The sequence below is a fragment of the Papio anubis genome, chromosome 4 (genome assembly GCF_008728515.1).
Source record: "Papio anubis isolate 15944 chromosome 4, Panubis1.0, whole genome shotgun sequence".
In the NCBI taxonomy this organism is placed as follows: Eukaryota; Metazoa; Chordata; class Mammalia; order Primates; family Cercopithecidae; genus Papio; species Papio anubis.
The window spans coordinates 8,703,115-8,721,440 of NC_044979.1; the positions used below are offsets into that span (position 1 = coordinate 8,703,115).

Consider the following 18,326-nt stretch of genomic DNA (forward strand, 5'->3'; position numbering starts at 1 on the left):
CTCCTGGCTACTCCAACTCCAGCTGTGGCTCAAAGGAGCTGTCGTACAGCTCAGGCTTCTACTTCAGAGGATGTGAGCCATAAGCCTTGTGGCTTCCATGTGGTGTTAAGCTTACAGGCACACAGAATGAAAGATTGAAGGAGGCTTGGCATCTTCTACCAAGATTTTAGAAGATGTGTGAGAAAGACTGAGTGGCTGCTGCAGGGGCAGAGCCCTCATGGAGGAACTCTAATAGGGCAGTGTGGGTTAGAGGCCCCACACATATTCCTTACTGGGGCACTGTCTAGTGGAGCTGCGAGAAGGAGATCACTGTTCTCCATGCCCAACAATGGTAGATCCACCAACAGCTTGCAACCCCAGTGTGGAAAAGACATGGGTGGAGCTGGTCAAGGCTTTGGGAGCCCACCCCTTGCATCAGTGTGCCCTAGATATGGGACATGGAGTCAAAGGAGATTATTTTGGCACTTTAAAATTTAATTACTTCAGGGTCGAGCATGGTGGTCCGTGCCTGTAATCCCAGCATTTGGGAGGCTGAGGCAGGAGGATTGCTTGAGGCCAGGAGTTTGAAACCAACCTGGGCAACAAAGTGAGACCCCATCTTGAAAAAAACAAACAGATTTAATGACTTCCTATACAAGTCAGGGTTCCAAACTTGTATGAGACCTGTAGTCTATTTCTTGTGGCTGATTGCTTTGTTTTGCAGTGGTTTACCCAATGCCTATAACCCATTGTATCCTGGAAGTAAATAATTTGCTTTGATTTTACAAGCTCATAGGTGGAAGGAACTCATTACCAGATGAGACTTTGGACTTTGGACTTGGAACTTTTCCTTGAGTTGATGCTGAAATGACTTAAGATTTGTGTGTGGGCAGGGGGCTGTTGGAAAGGCATGATTTTATTTTACAATGTGAGAAGGATGTGAAATTTGGAGGGCCAGGGGTGGAATGATATAGTTTAAATATATGTCCCTCCCAAATCTCATGTTGAATTGTAATCCCCAATGTTGGAAGTGGAGTCTGATGAGAAGTGTTTGGGTCATGGGAGTGAATCCCTCATGGCTTGGTGCTGTCCTTGCAATAGTGAGTGAGCTTTCTTGAGATACGGTTGTTTAAGTCTGTTGTACCTCCCCCACCTTCCCCACTCTCCTTCTTGCTCCTGCTCTGGCCATGTGATGTGTCCACTCCCACTTCAACTTCTGCCATGAATAAAAGCTCCCTTTTATTCATCTCTCTAGAAACTGAGCAGATGCCAGAGCTATGCTTCATCAACCTTCAAAACTGTGCCAGTTAAACCTCTTTTCTTTATAAATTAGCCAGTCTCAGGTATTTCTTTATAGCAATGCAAGAATGACATAATACAGGGGGCTTATAACCGTGGGACCAGCTCAAACCAATTAACCACTGCTTAAGTTGTTACAGATGTTGCAGAGGCAAAATTGCAAGTCATTTACCACAGCCATGAACAATGTTAACCTCCTGATTTTTAACACTACCAATCTGGCAAACCAGCTGCAGTGGCATCACCTAGGCCTAGTTAGAAATGCCATTGAAGCTTGGTCCACCCCCAAATTGAAGAGACACATTTGAGCATTTCCTCCTGTCTCCTTGCCAGTAAACTCAAAATGGAGCTTTTATTCTCAAAAGTCAGTGCCATAGTGTTGGCTTCTATGTACATTGATCGGCAAGCCCATTGCTCAATAATATGTTTATATATTCTCATGATATTGGTTAGCATCCTTTAATTTCAACCTAAAATACTCCCTTTTGCATGCATGGTAAGGCAGATGGTGATGAATTCCTTCAGCTATTATTTGTCTGGGAAAATCTTTTGTCTCTCCTCCATTGGTAAAGAACAGTTTTGTTGGGCATAAGATTCTTGGTTGGCAGTTTTTTCCTTTTAGCACTTTGAATATATCATTTCACTCTCTCAGTCTGCAAAGTTTCTGGCAAGATCTGCTAACAGTCTTATGAAGATTCCTTGGCCAGGTGCAGTCGCTTATGCCTGTAATCCCAGCACTTTGGGAAACCAAGGCAGGTAGATCCCCTGAAGTCAGGAGTTTGAGAACAGCCTGGACAACATGGTGAAACCTTATCTGTATTAAAAATTAAAAAATTAACCAGGCACGGTGGTGAGCACCTGTAATCCCAGCTACTTGGCAGGCTAAGGCAGGAAAATCACTTGAACCTAGGAGGTGGAGTTTGCAGTGAGCCAAGATTGTGCCACTGCACTCCAGCCTGGATGACAGAGCAACACTGTCTCAAAGAAAAAAAAAAAAGGATTTCTTTCTGTTAAGCTGTATTTCTCTTACTGATTTGAAAACTATATTTGATTTTTTTACTTTTGAGAACTGAGTATAATGCATCTCAGTGAAGATCTCTTTACATTTAATCTACCTAGTTTTTAGGGGCTAACTTGGCACCAGGGTCCACTGGGGCCTGGGCTTGTGGGCAAAAGCCTGAAAGCAGGGGCCAGGGTTATAACTTAGATCCTGGGTCTATGATGTCTAGAGTCCTTTAGGCTTTATAGACCTAGATGTTCATTTCCCTCTCCAGATTTGAGGCATTTTCTGTTATTGTTTCTTTAAATAAACGTTCTGCTCTTTTATCTTTCTCTGCTTCTGAAATTTCCGTAATGTGTGTTGGTTCACTTGATGACGTCCCATAAGTCTGCAGGCTTTCTTCACACTTTTCCATTCTTCTTTTTGTTCCTCATACTGGGTAATTTCAAATGACCTGTCTTTGAACTCACTAGTTCTTATCATTCAAATCTGCTGTTGAAGCTCTCTGAAATTTTCAGTTCAGTTATTGTGTTCTTCAGCTTCTGAATTTCATTCTTTTTAACGGTTTCTATTTCTTTGTTGAACAACTCTTTGTTTATGTATTCTGATTATTGTTTAGTTTGTGTTTTCTTGTAGCCCACTAAACTTCTTTCAGATAATTATTTTGAACTCTTAGGCAGTTCATAGATCTGCATTTCTGTAAGGTCTGTTAATGGTGTTTTATTTTGTTCCTTTGGTGTCATGTTTTTCTGATTATCTGTAATCCTTGGGGCCTTAAATTGGTGTTTGCATATTTAAAGAAGTAGGCAGCTTTTTCAGTCTTTACATACTGGATTCAGCAGGGAAAGCTCTTCACCAGTCAGCCTGAAGATTCTAGGTAAGCTAGCTAATGGGGTTTATCAGTGGGTTTGTGATATGGTTTAAATGTTTGTCCCCTCCAAATCTCATGTTGACATGTGACTCCCAATGTTGGAAGTGGGGCCTGGTTGGAGGTCATTGGATCATGGGGGCAGATCCCTCATGAAGGTTTTAGCACCATCCCCTTGGTAATAAGTGAGTTCTTGCTCTGAGTTCATGTGAGATAACTGGTTGTTTAAAAGTGTGTGGAACCTATCCCCCTTCTCTGGCTCCTGTTCTTATCATGTGACTTGCCTATTCCCACTTCACCTTCCTCCATAATTGTAAAGTTCTTGAGACCCTCACCAGAAGCAGATGCTGGAGCCATCTTGATGCAGCCTACAGGTTGATGAGTCAATTATAACTCTTTACTTTACAAATTACTGAGCCATGGGTATTTCTTTACAGCAGTGCAAGAATGGCTTAACACAGCTTGGTATTGGAGTTCTTGAGCATGCTACCCTGGTCCCTCAGCAAGTAAGTGGGCAGGCTTGGTGCTTGGATCTACAATGACCAGCTTGAAGCCTGGGTCCGCTAGGGTGGCACTGGAGCTTAGGTCCAAATGGCAGGACATATGACAATCTGGCCACTTGAGTTATTGGAGTTATCCAACAAGAGTTCCTAACCAGGCTGAAATGGCTGGAATGACAGAAATAGAGTACAAAATGTGGATAGAAACAAAAATCTTCGAGATTCAGAAGGATGGCAAAACCCAATGCAAGGAAAATAAGAATCACAATAAAGCAATACGGGAGCTGAAGGACAAAATAACCAGTATAAAAAAGAACCAATGCATCTGACAGAGCTGAATAACATAATACAATAATATCACAAGTATTAACAGCAGAATAAATCAAGCTGAGGAAAGAATCTCAGAACTTGAAGACTGGAAATAGGAACACTTTTACACTGTTAGTGGGACTGTAAACTAGTTCAACCATTGTGGAAGACAGCGTGGCGATTCCTCAAGGATCTAGAACTAGACATACCATTTGACCCAGCCATCCCATTACTGGGGATATACCCAAAGGATTATAAGTCATGCTGCTTTAAAGACACATGCACATGTATGTTTATTGTGGCACTATTCACAATAGCAAAGACTTGGAATCAACTCAAATGTCCATCACTGACAGACTGGATGAAGAAAATGTGGCACATATACACCATGGAATACTATGCAGCCATAAAAAAGGATGAGTTTATGTCCTTTGTAGGGACATGGTTGCAGCTGGAAACCATCATTCTCAGCAAACTATCGCAAGAACAGAAAACCAAATACCACATGTTCTCACTCATAGGTGGGAATTGAACAATGAGATCATTTGGACACAGGAAAGGGAGCGTCACACACCAGGTCCCATAGTGGGGAGGGGGTAGGGGGCAGGGATAGCATTAGGAGATATACCTAATCTAAATGGCAAGTTAATGGGTGCAGCACACCAACATGGCACATGTATATATATATATATGTAACAAACCTGCACGTTGTGCACATGTACCCTAGAACTTAAAGTATAATAATTTAAAAAAAATCCTATCATCCACGAAAAAAAAAGCTATTCCACCATGGTCAATTAGGCTTTATTCCTGGGTTGCAAGGTTGGTTCCATATACACAAATCAATAAATGTGATTCATCACATGAACAGAACTAAAGACAAAAACCACATGATTAATAGACACAGAAAGTGCTTTTGAAAAAATGCAACATTCTTTCATGTTAAAAATTCTCAATCAACTAGGTATTGAAGGAACACACATTAAAATAGTAAGAGCCATCTATGACAAACCCACAGCTAACATTGCTGAATTGGCAAAAGTTGGAAGCAAATCCTCTGGAAAATAAGCACAAGACAAGGACGCCCTCTCTTGCCACTTCTATTCAACATAGGATGAAGTCCTGGCCAGAGCAATAAGACAAGAGAAAGAAATAAAGAACATCTAAATAGGAAGAGAGGAAGTCAAACTATGTCTGTTTGCAGACAACATGATTCTATATCTAGAAAACCCTATGGTCATGGGCCAAAATCTCTTTGAGCTGATAAACAACTTCAGCAAAGCTACGGGATACAAAAATCAATGTACAAAAATCACTAGCATTCCTATACACCAACAAGATCCAAACCAAGAGTCAAGTCAGAAAGGTAATCTCATTCACAATTGCCATAAAAAGAATAAAATACCTAGGAATACAGCTAACCAGGGAGGTAAAAGAGCTCTACACTGAGAATTACAAAACACTGCTCAAAGAAATCAGAAAAGACACAAACAAATGGAAAAACATTCCATGCTCATGAAGATGAAGAATTAATATTGTTTAAATGGCCATACTGCCCAAAGCAATATACAGATTAAATTCTATTGCTATCAGACTACCAACAACATTCTCCATAGAACTAGAAAAAAGGCTATTTTAAAATTGATATAGAGCCAAAAAAGAGCCCAAATAGCAAAAGCAATCCTAAGCAAAAAGAACAAAGCCGGAGGCATCACATTACTCACTTCAAACTATACTACAGAGATACAATATCCAAAACAGCATAGTACTGGTAAAAAAAAAAAAAAAAAAAAAACCACACAGGTACATAGATAAATGGAACAGATTAGAGAGACTAGAAATAAGGTCACACATCTATGACCATCTGATCTTCAACAAAGCTGACAAAAACAAGAAATGGAGAAAAGACTCCCTATTTAATAAGTGGTGCTGGGATAACTGGCTAGCCATGTGTGGAAGATTGAAACCGTTGAAACTGGACCCTTTCCTTACACAATATATAAAAATCAACTCAAGATGGATTAAAGACTTAAATGGAAAACCCAGAAGTATGAACACCCTGGAAGACAACTAGGCAATACCATTCTCAACATAGGAATGGGCAAACATTTCATGACCAAGACACCAAAAGCGATCACAACAAAAGCAAAAATTGACAAACAGTTATCTAAATAAAAGTTTCTGCACAGCAAAAGAAATATCGACAGAGTCACAGATAACCTACAGAATCAGACACATTTTTGCAAACTATGCATCCGACAAAGGTTTAATATCCAGCATGTATAAAGAACTTAAACAAATGTACAAGAAATAAAAAACTACCCCATTAAAAAGTGGGCAAAGGACATGAACAGACACTTTTCAAAAGAAGGCATATATGCAGCCAACAAGCATATGAAAAAAAGCTCAACATCACTGATCATTAGAGAAATGCAAATGAAAACCACAAAGAGATATTATCTCACACCGGTCAAGATAGCTATTATTAAAAAGCCAGAAAAATAGCATGCTGGTGAGGTTGCAGAGAAAAGGGAATGCTTATATGCTGTTGGTGGGAGTGTAAATTAGTTCAATCACTGTGGAAAGCAGTATGGCAATTTCTCAAAGAGCTAAAAGCAGAACTACCATTCAACCCAGCAATCTCATTACTTGGTATATATCCAGAGGCATATAAATCATTCTACCATAAAGACACATGCACATGAATATTCACTGCAGCTCTATTTACAATAGCAAAGACATGGAATCAACCTAAATACCCATCAATGACAGATTTGATAAAGAAAATATGGTACATATACACTATGGAATACTATGCAGCCACAAAAAGAATAAAGTTTTGCCTTTTCTGGGAACATGGATGGAGCTGGAGGCTGTTAATCCTTAGCAAACTAATGCAGGAACAGAAAACCAAAAACCGCATGTTCTCATTTATAAGGGGAAGCTAAATGATAAGAACTTATGAATGCAAAGAAGGAAACAACAGACACTGGGATCTACTTTAGGGTGAATAGTGGGAGTAGGGAGAGGTGCAGAAAAGATCACTATTGGGTACTGGGCTTAATACCTGGGTGATGAAGTAATCTAGTTTAATTTACCTAGAAATGGTAGTTTACCTATGTAACAAACTTTCACATGTATCCCTGAACCTAAAATAAAAGTTGAAAAAAGAAAGAAAAAATGTACCTCAACACAATAAAGACCTTATATGACAAGCCCACAGGTAACACCACACTCAATGTTGAAAAGCTGAAAGCATTTCCTGCACGATCAGGAACAAGACAAGAATGCTCACTCTTGCCACTTCTAACACGGTGGGAAGCTCTAGCCAGGGCAATTAGGCAAGAAATAGAGATAAAAGATATCCAAATTGGAAAGAAAGACATAAAATAACCTCTGTTTACAGATGACATGATGTTATACATAGAAAACTAAATACTCCACTTGAAAAAAAAAATACAGAAATCAGTTGTGTTTCTACCTACTAACAATTCGCTATACAAAAAAGAAATTAAAGAAACAATCTTATTTACAATAGCTACCCCTAAAATACTCACCAATAAATTTAACCAAGGAGGCAAAAGACCTATCCACTGAAAACTATAAAACATTGATAAAAGAAATTGAAGATGACACAAATAAATACAAATAAATATATATATATATATATATAGAGAGAGAGAGAGAGAGAGAGAGAGTGATGTTTATGGATTAAAGTGATATTGTTAAAATGTCTTTACTACCCAAAGCAATCTATATAGTCAATGAAATTCTGTCAAAATTCTAATATCATTTTTCACAAGAGTTTAAAAAAATCTAAAATCTATATGGAACCACAAAAGACCCTAAGTAGCCAAAGCAATCTTCAACAAAAAGAACAAAGCTGGGGCCCTCACACTACTTAATTTCAAAATATAGTAACCAAAACAAAGCTGTGGCAATCAAAACATACTATTATAATTAAAACAAAGCTATAGTAATAAAAAATATGCTACTAGCGTAAAAATGGACATAAAGACCAATGAACAGAATAATAAACCCAGAAATAAGGCTACACATTTATGGTCAGTTGAACACAGAACATACAAAGAGAAAAGGATAGTTTCTTCAATAACGGTGTTGGGAAAACTGGATATCCACATGCAGAAGAACGAAATTGGGCCCTTATCTTAAAAAAAAAAATCAACTCAAAATGGATTAAATAGTTACATGTTAGGCCTAAAACTGTAAACTACTAGAAGAAACACAGGGAAAATCTTGATCTGGGTGATGATTTTTTATGACACCAAAAGCAAAGGCCACAAAAGCAAAAATAGACAAACATGGTTACCTCAAACAAAACATACCCTGCATAGCAAAAGATGCGATCAATAGTGTGAAGAGACAACCTATGGAATAAGAGAAAATATTTGTAAATCATACATCTCACAAGGCGTTAATATCCAAAATACACAAGGAACTTAAATAACTCAAGAGCAATTAAACAAATAACCCGATTAAAAAATAGGCAAAGGACCTGAACAGACATTTCTCAAAATAAGACATACAGGTTTCTTTATGACAAGGGTATGAAAAAATGCCCAACATCAGTAATCGTCAATGAAAGGCAAATCAAAACCACAATGAGATATTATTTCATACCTGTATATTATCAAAAAGACAAAAGATATCAAGTGTTGGCAAGAATGTGGAGAAAAAGTAACTCTTGTACACTGTTGGTGGGAATGTAAATTGGTACAGCCATTATGGAAAACAGGATGGAAGTTCCCCCCAAAAATTAAAAATAAGAACTATCATATAATCCATCAAGTTTCTGGGTATATATCTGTTATATTCTGATTGTTTATGTTCCCACAAAATTGATGTGTTTAATGTGATGATAAATCTTCATGCTTAATGTGATGATAACAGGAGGTGGGGCTCTTGGAATGTGACTAGGTCATGGGGGTAGTGACCTCATAAATGTGATTAGTGCCCTTGTAAAAGAGGCTCAATAGGAAGTTTAAAACCAAAAATAAAAGAGGCTCAAGAGAAAACCCTTGTCCCTTTCACCATGTGAGGTTAGAGTGAAAAGATAGACGTCTATGAGGAAGTGGGCCTTCACTAGACACTGAATCTGCCAGTGCTTTGGACTTCTCCACCTCCAGAACTGTAGGAAATAAATTTCTGTTGCTTATAAGCCATGCAACTTATAGTATTTTGTAATAGCGGTCCAAACTAAAAGAGAAAATTGGTACCAAGAACTGAAGGTGCTGCTGTAATAAATACCTAAAATATGCAAACAGTTTTGGAACTGGGTGATAAGTATAGGCTGGGAGTGAGAGGTTTGTGCTAGAAAAAGCCTGCATTGCTATGAATGGACCATTAAGGATGATTCTGCTGAAGTTCAGAAAGCCTCAGTTTTCTTAGTGAATACCTAAGTGGATATACTAATAACTTAGGTTATTGGTAGAAATATGGCTGGTAAAGACCAAAATGAAGAATGTGTTGTTTGGACAATGGAAGAACAGAAATCCTTGTCATAAAGTGGCAAATAACTTGGCTGTGTTGTGTTCTTGTTCCAGTATTTTGTGGAAGGTAGAATTTGTGAGTAACGAAATTGGGTATCTGGCTGAGGAAATTTATAAGCAAAGCGTTGAAGGTACAGTGTGGCTTCTCTTCACTGCCTATAGTAAAATGTGAGAAGAGAGAAATGAAAATGGATTTGTTAGTTAAAGGGAAGTAGCACTGAAACATTTAGAAAATTCTTAGTCTGTCCATATTGGAAAAAGATAAGAAAGCTTTATCAGAAGAGAAAATGATGTGGTCTATTGATCATTTGATAAAGAAAATTAGTACGGATCAGCCATCTCAATGGAAGTCATGTGCTATTGACCAAGGCAGTGAGCCATCTAAACCCAAGCGAGGACCTATTGTCCAGGACAATGGAAAAATGACCCCAAAGGCAGTTCAGAAATCAGTAGGGCTGACTGCCGTCACAGAATGCTAGGGCCCGTGGGATCAGAACAATTTCAAAGGAGGGGCCACTGCTGCCCAGAGTTACCTCACATTGTGGACTCTGCTCCCCACACTCTGTTGCCATGCTGCTCGGCTCCCCTAGGTGCTGCTCTGGCAGGCTCTGGTGTGGTGTGTGCTGAGCTCAGCAAAGCTGTGGGGACAGGCAAAGCTTTGGAAGCTGGACTACTACCAAAAAGGGTCCAAAAGGCAGGACCTCCATATCAGTGGGCCTTGAGAGCATCAAACCAAAAAAGATTATTCTTGAGTCATAGGGTTTTGGACTTGCGTGGTAACTGTCACTCCTTTATTCATTTTTATTTTTCCCTTTCAGAATGAGAATGTCTATCTTATGCCTGTCCCACCATCATATGTTTGAGGCTCATAATTTACTTGATTTCACTGATTCACAACTGGAAAGCAATTTGCCTCAGAATGAATTATACCTTAAGTCTCACCCATATCTGATTTAGATGATAATTAGATGAGACTTTGGAGTTACATGTGAAAATTGATCCTGAAACAAGATTGTTGAGGCTACTGGGATGAAAGTAATGTATTTTGCATGTGATAAGGGCATACATTTTGGGGAGCCAGGAACAGAATGTTATGGTCTAAATGATTACATCCCCCCAAAATTCATATGTTGAAATCCTCACTCCCAATGTGATAGTATAAGGAGGTAGGCCCTAGGGAAGTGATTAGGTCATCGGGTCAGAGCCTCCAGAAATGAAATTAATGCCCTCATAAAAGAGGCTGAAGAGAGACCCCTGAATATATATTCCACTGAATATATATATTCCAGTGGATAAAGATATATTTAATTTCCTTTAGGTATTAGCCCATTCGGGCTGCTATAAAAATATCATGAACTAGGTGGCTTATAAACAACTATATATATATAATATATATGTATATTATATATATATATTCCACTGAAATGTATCTTTATCCATTGTGAATAATGCTGCAATGAGCATTATTATAGAAATATCTGCACTCCCAGGCTCACTGCAACATTATTCACAATAGCCAAGATATAGAAATAACTCAAGTGCGTCCATGGACAGATGAATGGATAAAGAAAATGTGGTGCACTATTAACATTCCATTAACAATGGAACATTATTCAACCTTGAAAAAGAAGTAAATCGCGTCATTTGCAACAATATCAATGAACCCAGAGGACAGTATGCTAAGTAAAGTAAGCTAAGCACAGAAAGACAAGCACTGCTTGATCTCACTTCCATGTGGAATTTGATAAAGTAGAATGCACAGAAGCAAAGAATAGAATGTTGGTTGCCAGGGGCTGGGTGTTGGGGGAAATGGGGAAATGTTCGTCAAAGGGTACAAAATTTTAGTTATGCAGGATGAATAACCTCTGGAGATCTAACATACAGCATGACAACTATACTTAATAATACTGTATTGCATTTTTGCAATCTGCTAAGAGAGTAGACCTTAAATGTTCTCACCATACTAAAGAAAATAGTAACTGAGAGGTGCTAGATGTGTTAATTACCTTGATTTAATTATTTCACAATGTATATGTGTATATATACACATATATATTAAAAATCACATTATACACATTAAACATATTTAATTTTTATTTATCAATGATACCTTAATAAAGCTAAAGGGAGGTAGGTATTTCTGTAACTATCTTGCAAAATACAATTCATCACATTAACAAATCATAGTAAATTAAGAAGAATAAAACTTACATTACTACCAAAAGAAACGCCATATTTTTGAAATCATGTTCAAAATCCTATTTAAAACATCTGCAAATATATTTTTTTCAGCTTCTTCCCTTATATTTTTTATGTTTTCATCACATTTTATTTTTAATAATTTTATTTTTTCCTCCTTTTCTGCCTCTGATTTATGCTCATCCTCTTTTACTAGTTTAATTTCTTCATTTAATTGATCAATGTAGATTTTCCTCAAAATCTCTTCCCGTTCTTTCAGCCTTTCCTCTGTGTCCTTGTATATGGCGTCAGAAAAGTAGGCCCCTTTGTTGCACTGCACCATTTTCTCTATCAGCTCCACCAGCTCCTGCACTTGACTTTCCTTCTCTGCCTCACTGGTTTGGCTGCTGTTGCTAAACGCACAGCAGCGGTTCCCGCACTCCTGGACGATGCTTTTTAGGTTCACATCCGCATCTGCTATGAAGTCACTCAAGCTCTGGCCCTCCAACTCTTCTTTGCGAGTGAACAAGATGACCATGTGCTTCATGGCTGGCTTCCCAAAGAGAGCCTTGATCAATGCAACAGTTTTCTGCTCTTCCTCTGTGTAGCGGCCCAGCTGCATAACCAGGACAATAGCATGGGGCCCTGGGCAGGAGGAGATGACGCAGCGGCTGATTTCCCTACAGGTGGTTTCCAGCCTCTCCTTGGTGTCAAAGAGCCCTGGAGTGTCAACAACAAGAAGGTGTCTCCCCTGCCATTCCCGGGATGCTTTTTGACAGGTCTTGGTAACAGGTTTGGCAGCAGTTCTAGAGTCAAAGATTTGATTTCCAAGGATGGTGTTCGCTGTTCCACTTTTCCCACTTCCAGTTTTCCCTACCAGAACGATCCTCAGAGAGGGGTCCTCACTCTCAGCCATGCTCACGTCAGGAGGCGCTGGAACTTACGCACGTACAAGACCTTAAAGAGGGGAAGATAGGAAAAAAAGCCGGTTTTGGTAAGTGGGATCCATTCCCAACCTTCTTTTCTGCTTTCTCTTTCTTCTGAAAATTTGTAACATCCTATTATCCATATTAATCCCAGTAAAGACAGAAGGATGAAATAGTCCGATTAATATGGAAGAAATAATAGAGAAAGCAGTTAAAGAGTTTCCCCACAAAGTAGTACCAGGTATAGATGGTTTCACAGGGGGATTCTATTAAACCTTTTAAGATCTGATCATCTCAAAGCTACCTAAAACTGCTCCTGGCCATATAAAAAGAAGGAAAAAGTTACATTTTTTTCTATGAAGCAAGTATATTGATTCCAAAGGCTGACAAATATTTCATCAATAAAGAAAACTACAGATGTGTCTCATTTGTGAATATTAATATAAAAATCCTAAATAAATTATTAGACTCTAATAAATAATAGACTGTGATTAACTGTGATTTATTTCAGAAATACTATGGTGGGTCAAATATGAGAATGCTGATTGTTACAACACATCCCATTAATAGGTTAAGAAGAAAATTAGCTAGATGCAGGAAAGATATTTGGCCAAATTTAACACGGATTCGTGTTTAAAGTAGTTTGTAGAACAGAAAAAATATATATTTCTTTAACATGATTTTATATAAATATAATTTTTTAATTTTGTCATCTTTATTTTTTTTCTGGAACTAAAATAGTTGATTATAAAGTTCATTCGGATGAAGGAAAGTGCAAGTTAGCCTAGACAATCAAGGAAAAGAAGAACAGGGAAAGATTAGCTCTACCAGACAATTAAACATTATAATCTCTATAATTAAAGCAGTATGATATTGGTGAGTGAATAGAGACGGGCCATGAAACAGAAACAGAATTCACAAATAGGCCATTGCTCATTTTACATTCATTTATATTCAATTCAATTACATTAACTTACATTCTGTGAAGCAACACCTCATACCAAATGGGAAAGATGATGGACACTTTTATTAGCAACACTGAAATAACTATACCACCATATAATTTAATGCAATTTTATCCTTAAAATGTCATACAAATTCCAAATAGATCAGAAATTTAAATGTAAAAAACTATCCCATATAAATAATGAGAGAAACACGGGTAAATTCTTTGTAACCTGGGAGTGGAGAGGATGTTAATAACTAAGATTTAAAATAGTATAAGGAAAAGACTGGTAAGTTTGATTACACAAAAATCTAAAAAGTTATGTAAGCCATACAACACTATAGACAAAACACAAATATCAAACTAGGAAAACATTTTTTCCAATTTATCTCAAAGACAGCTACTTTTCCTATTGTACGAAGAATATCTAAAAGTAAAGAAACAAAAGACCAATGACTTGATAGAAAATTGGGCAAAATATAAATACGCAGCCAAGGAAAAAATGCAAATTATCCTTGAATACATAAAAAGATATCCAAGTTCATTCACAATAGAGAAAAATAAATTAAAAACATAGAAAAAATAAAAAATTCTCAGAGATAACTCTTTCTCAACTATAGGTATGGCAAAAATCCACACATTTCCCAGCATAATCTGGTGGTAAAGGTATGGGGAAAACAGGTAACATCCTGCATGATTAGTGTGAAGGGGAAAACAACCTAACACCTATAGAGGAGAAAATAGCAATACCTTGGAAAATTACACATGCATTTACTCTTTGATTATCAATCCCAATTTTAGGATTTATCCCAGTGCTGCACTGACAAAAATACAGAAAGATATATGCATGTGGTTATTCATGCAGTACTATTAGTAATAGCAGAAGATCAAAACCCTATCAGATGGCCATCAGTGGGGACCAGTTGAATAAACTAAGGTATATTCATACAGAAAAGTACTATCCAACTGCAAAAAGGAATGAGAAATAGATCTATATACCAGTATGAAGAGATCTCTGGGATATACTGTTAAGTGAAAAAAGCCAAGTGAAGAAAATAACGTATCTTTTACTACCATTTATATAGTAAGAAGGAATATTAGTTTTATGTATAAATAATTTTTATGTGCATGTGAAAAAGCAATGGCAGAACCATTTGAAAACTAAACAAATGAAGGAATTATTTATATGAAGATGGGAGGAACAACGTACAAGGGACAGGAACAGAAAATGGTCATTAGACTTCTTTGAATATCCTTTGTTTTTGCAAATTTGATCTTGAGACCATTTCAATAGTTTACATAATTGTACAATAAAAATTATATTTTAAAACACCAGTAAAAGTTAAAAGAAATGGAACAAATAAAACTAATTGTATTTTGTGTCAAGGATGAACCACACAAAGATTTGTCCTGAGAGGCTTGAAAATATAGTATTAATAATTTCACTGTGTGTGTGTGTGTGTGTGTGTGTGTACTGTTTTGAAGTCCATCTAAAAGGCATAAACCATGGTCAACCAAGTAGCAATGAGTGCACTTAACACCCAGATTGTGAACTTCAAATGGCATTTCCCACAAAATAAATTAGGACTACTAGGAAAAAGTACCGATTGCAGGTCTGGGCCAGTAAACATACAAGTTTAGCCTATAACATCTTTCATACTAGAAAGCAGGGATGTTATCAAAAATTACTTAGTTTTATCAGAAGAACTTGGAAGCTATCTTAAAGAGGTTCCAACTGGACAAAGATGGAACAATTTGAGCATCATTAATAAAGATTGTTCCAATGGATTAAAATATACCAAATATATTGAAATCCAGTAGTTTATAACAACACCATGTTCCTGAAAGAAGTTAATTGCTCCCTTGGAAGTATGCTAGGAAAGTGACTCATCATGCTGAACAATGACAACTAAAGGGAAAGAAGCATTTATTTTGTCTTTCATACATCTCATCTTTTAACTATATCTCACAAAAGTGAAAGAATCCCTGAATGAAAGTTCCTTTGCATAGGACTATTCCATCTAATAAATGAATAAAGAATGATAGAATATCATCTTTTGGTAACTTTTAATGAAACAAATTCATTCTAGACAATCATTAATATCTGCTAACATCACAAAAAGAGAGACACTCAAATATTATGTGCCTTCTAATGGAAGTTTAGGATAGCATCTATGAAGTATTCCCACTAAAAAAACAAAGTCAAACTTTAATCTGATCCAACCTCCCCATTAATATAAATTCACAGAAAACACTAGAGCTAGAAGTGAATGTTAAATGACATTGTTAGGATGCATTCAGCAGTATGAATACTGTCCAGTTCTGTTGGACAAAAGACCTTCCCTTCCTTAAACAAAGAAATTTAACACAACATTAAGTGAAACTTAAGAGATGTCAAACAATTGTAATGTATGAATTTTCCTTAGATCCTACCTCAAATGATTTTAAAAATTATGAGATCTTCAGGGAAATCTGAATACAACTGGTAGTATTAAAATTTATAATTGTCTTTTGAAGCCTGTTTATGAAATTGTGAAAATGCTTTTAAATGGTCTTTATCTTTCAGAGACACATACGCAAATATTTACTGATAAAATGATGTAATGTCTGACATTTGCTTCAAAATAATCTGTGATAGAGTTGAGAATAGGAGCAGATAGTTGAACAAGACTGGCATAAATTGATAACTGTTAGATTGTAGTATAGGTACAAGGAAGTTCCTTATATTATTTTTACCTTTGAATAAGTATAAATTTTCCTCAAATAAAAAAATGAACCCATGTATAGTGTAACCACTATCGAGTATATACTGCATATCAGAACACCCTGATAAAACATGTTTTGTATATCTCGTTTACTCTTCAAAAATACTCTACAGTGAAACTAATTTTATTATTCTAATTTTTTAAATGAGGAAGCTGGTGTGGCTCAAAAATTCTGGGAAACATGCCTCTGGTCACTGTGCTAATAGGTATTGGGCAGAGAAGACATTCGATTCAAAGTCTGTCTGACTCTACCATGCTCACTCTTAACCATGCACTCTACCGCCTGTTCTTGGTTACTCTCAGGCCATGATTCTAAATTTTCATTGACATGGCATCAGAGATAGATCAGTGGAGGGCAAAGGAGATGATCTACACTTTCTGCAAAAAAGTGAGCTGGGAGCCAGCCTGTGATAAGGGAACCGTGAGGAGGGCTCTGCATTTCTCATGGACTTTTCCACCTCTCCGATATTGAGAAGCCAAACGTGAGAGAGACAGTCAGAAAAATCACTTTAAAACTTTCTCAAGTGGTTCTTGGAAGATCCAGAGGACCTCCAGCTAAGAGACAGGCTGAGAAGTGACAAAAGCATTTACAACAGAGGTGGACAGTTCTAAACTGTGGCCAGACCCAACAGTTCTAGAAAATTTCATAAGCTCCTTGAGATTTAGTTCCCTCTGCTATAAAAAGGGAAAATAAAACCAATCTTGCAGGGTTGTCCTTAGGCTTTCATAGAGTGATTTCTATAAAGGTCTTTTATAGCAACTCTTTTTGTATTGAATGGCGGAGCAGCCCCACAAGTTACACTGTTAGGGACACAGCTTGTCTCTGCTTAATGCTGGAAAAACTCAGCAGACTGAATTCTAGTGTTCCTCTGCCATGAGTGATCTGGGTACCCCTTGGATTTGGGATTCTGGGTTAGGATTCTGGGTACCCCTTGAATTGGGATTCTGATTCTTTTCCAGTAAGAAGAGGGACTTAGACAGGTGGACCCTAAATTGCCTGTCACCTCTACAAATCTGCCTTAGGAGCCCTTAATTTCTTATGCAGGTTATCAGGCAATACTCTGTGTCTATCACAACAGCCAGTGAGTGGAGGGTGCACTATGCAGCCACGCATGTTCTGTTACATATGAGATGCATAGACTCCGCAAACACATCTCCTCACTGCCCTTCCTTCTCACCCCTCCCACAACACCTTCTATGCAGTGCTGCTAGCACAGTGCCCTGTCCCTCCTCAGGGCAGAGTCCACTCCACCCACACACCCTGTCCTCACTGCCCTTCACAGCCCAATAGCACCAAGCCCTCTTCTCAGCCAGGCTCATCTTCTCTTGAACAAGTTGAGTTTTCAAGTGCAAATAAATCTCCTCACTCCCCTTCCTACTCACCCCTCCCACAGTCCCTTCTCTGCAGTGCTGCTGGCACAGTGCCTTGTCCCTCCTAAGGGCAGAGTCCACTCCACCCACACACCCTGTCCTCACTGCCCTTCATAGCCTGATAGCCCCAGGCCCTCTTCTCAGCCAGGCTCACCTTCTCTTGAACAAGTTGAATTTTCAGATTTTCTCCAAGGAGGCTGCTTGAGCTGTTGCTTTTGCTTTGACTGTGAGGCAGAAGTGCCTGTACCCCTACTAAAGCCTCTAAGTCAGGAAGCTCAGACTGGGTGGAGCCACAAAAAAAAAAAAGTTTGTCTTTAAAGAAACAGAAATACTGATCCATAATCTGGTGATTGCTTCAATTTTGCTGGTTGAAACCTTTTGCCCATGGGCCTGCTGTAAACACCATTTCCAAAGCTACAATTTTTGCTTCAGGTTATAGTGATGGGTGCAAAAAAGCCTTATTAAATGACCCAAATATTGCCTAGAAAACAAGGCGTAGGATCTGATTGTCTTCCCTGGGTGGAGAGGGAGGCTGAGGGGTGATTTGGGGAAGAAGGGAGACAGGCATATACCTTGCTGTTTCCAAGCGTAGAGCTGGGGGTTCTTACTGATTGTGTAATATGGGTTTTTAATTGTAGTCTTTCAGGAAGGCCTCAAGTTACTCATTCAAAAGTT

General features: G+C 37.9%; 1 protein-coding gene across 2 annotated transcripts; it reads right to left on the reverse strand.

The window, feature by feature from the left end:
• Positions 1 to 8,216: 8,216 nt before the first annotated feature.
• On the reverse strand, positions 8,217 to 17,932 carry GIMAP7 (GTPase, IMAP family member 7). 2 transcript variants are annotated; one of them, XM_017957333.3, is made up of 3 exons: positions 17,806 to 17,932; positions 11,677 to 12,600; positions 8,217 to 8,343 (listed from the first exon to the last, which is right to left on the reverse strand). In XM_017957333.3, the coding sequence occupies exon 2, from the start codon at positions 12,557 to 12,559 to the stop codon at positions 11,681 to 11,683; it is 879 nt and encodes a 292-aa protein (XP_017812822.1). In that variant the 5' UTR covers positions 12,560 to 12,600; positions 17,806 to 17,932; the 3' UTR covers positions 8,217 to 8,343; positions 11,677 to 11,680. The 2 variants fall into 2 exon arrangements, with proteins under 2 accessions (XP_017812822.1, XP_003896893.1); XM_003896844.5 differs by lacking the exon at positions 8,217 to 8,343 and having other exon boundaries at positions 11,538 to 12,600.
• Positions 17,933 to 18,326: the final 394 nt, after the last annotated feature.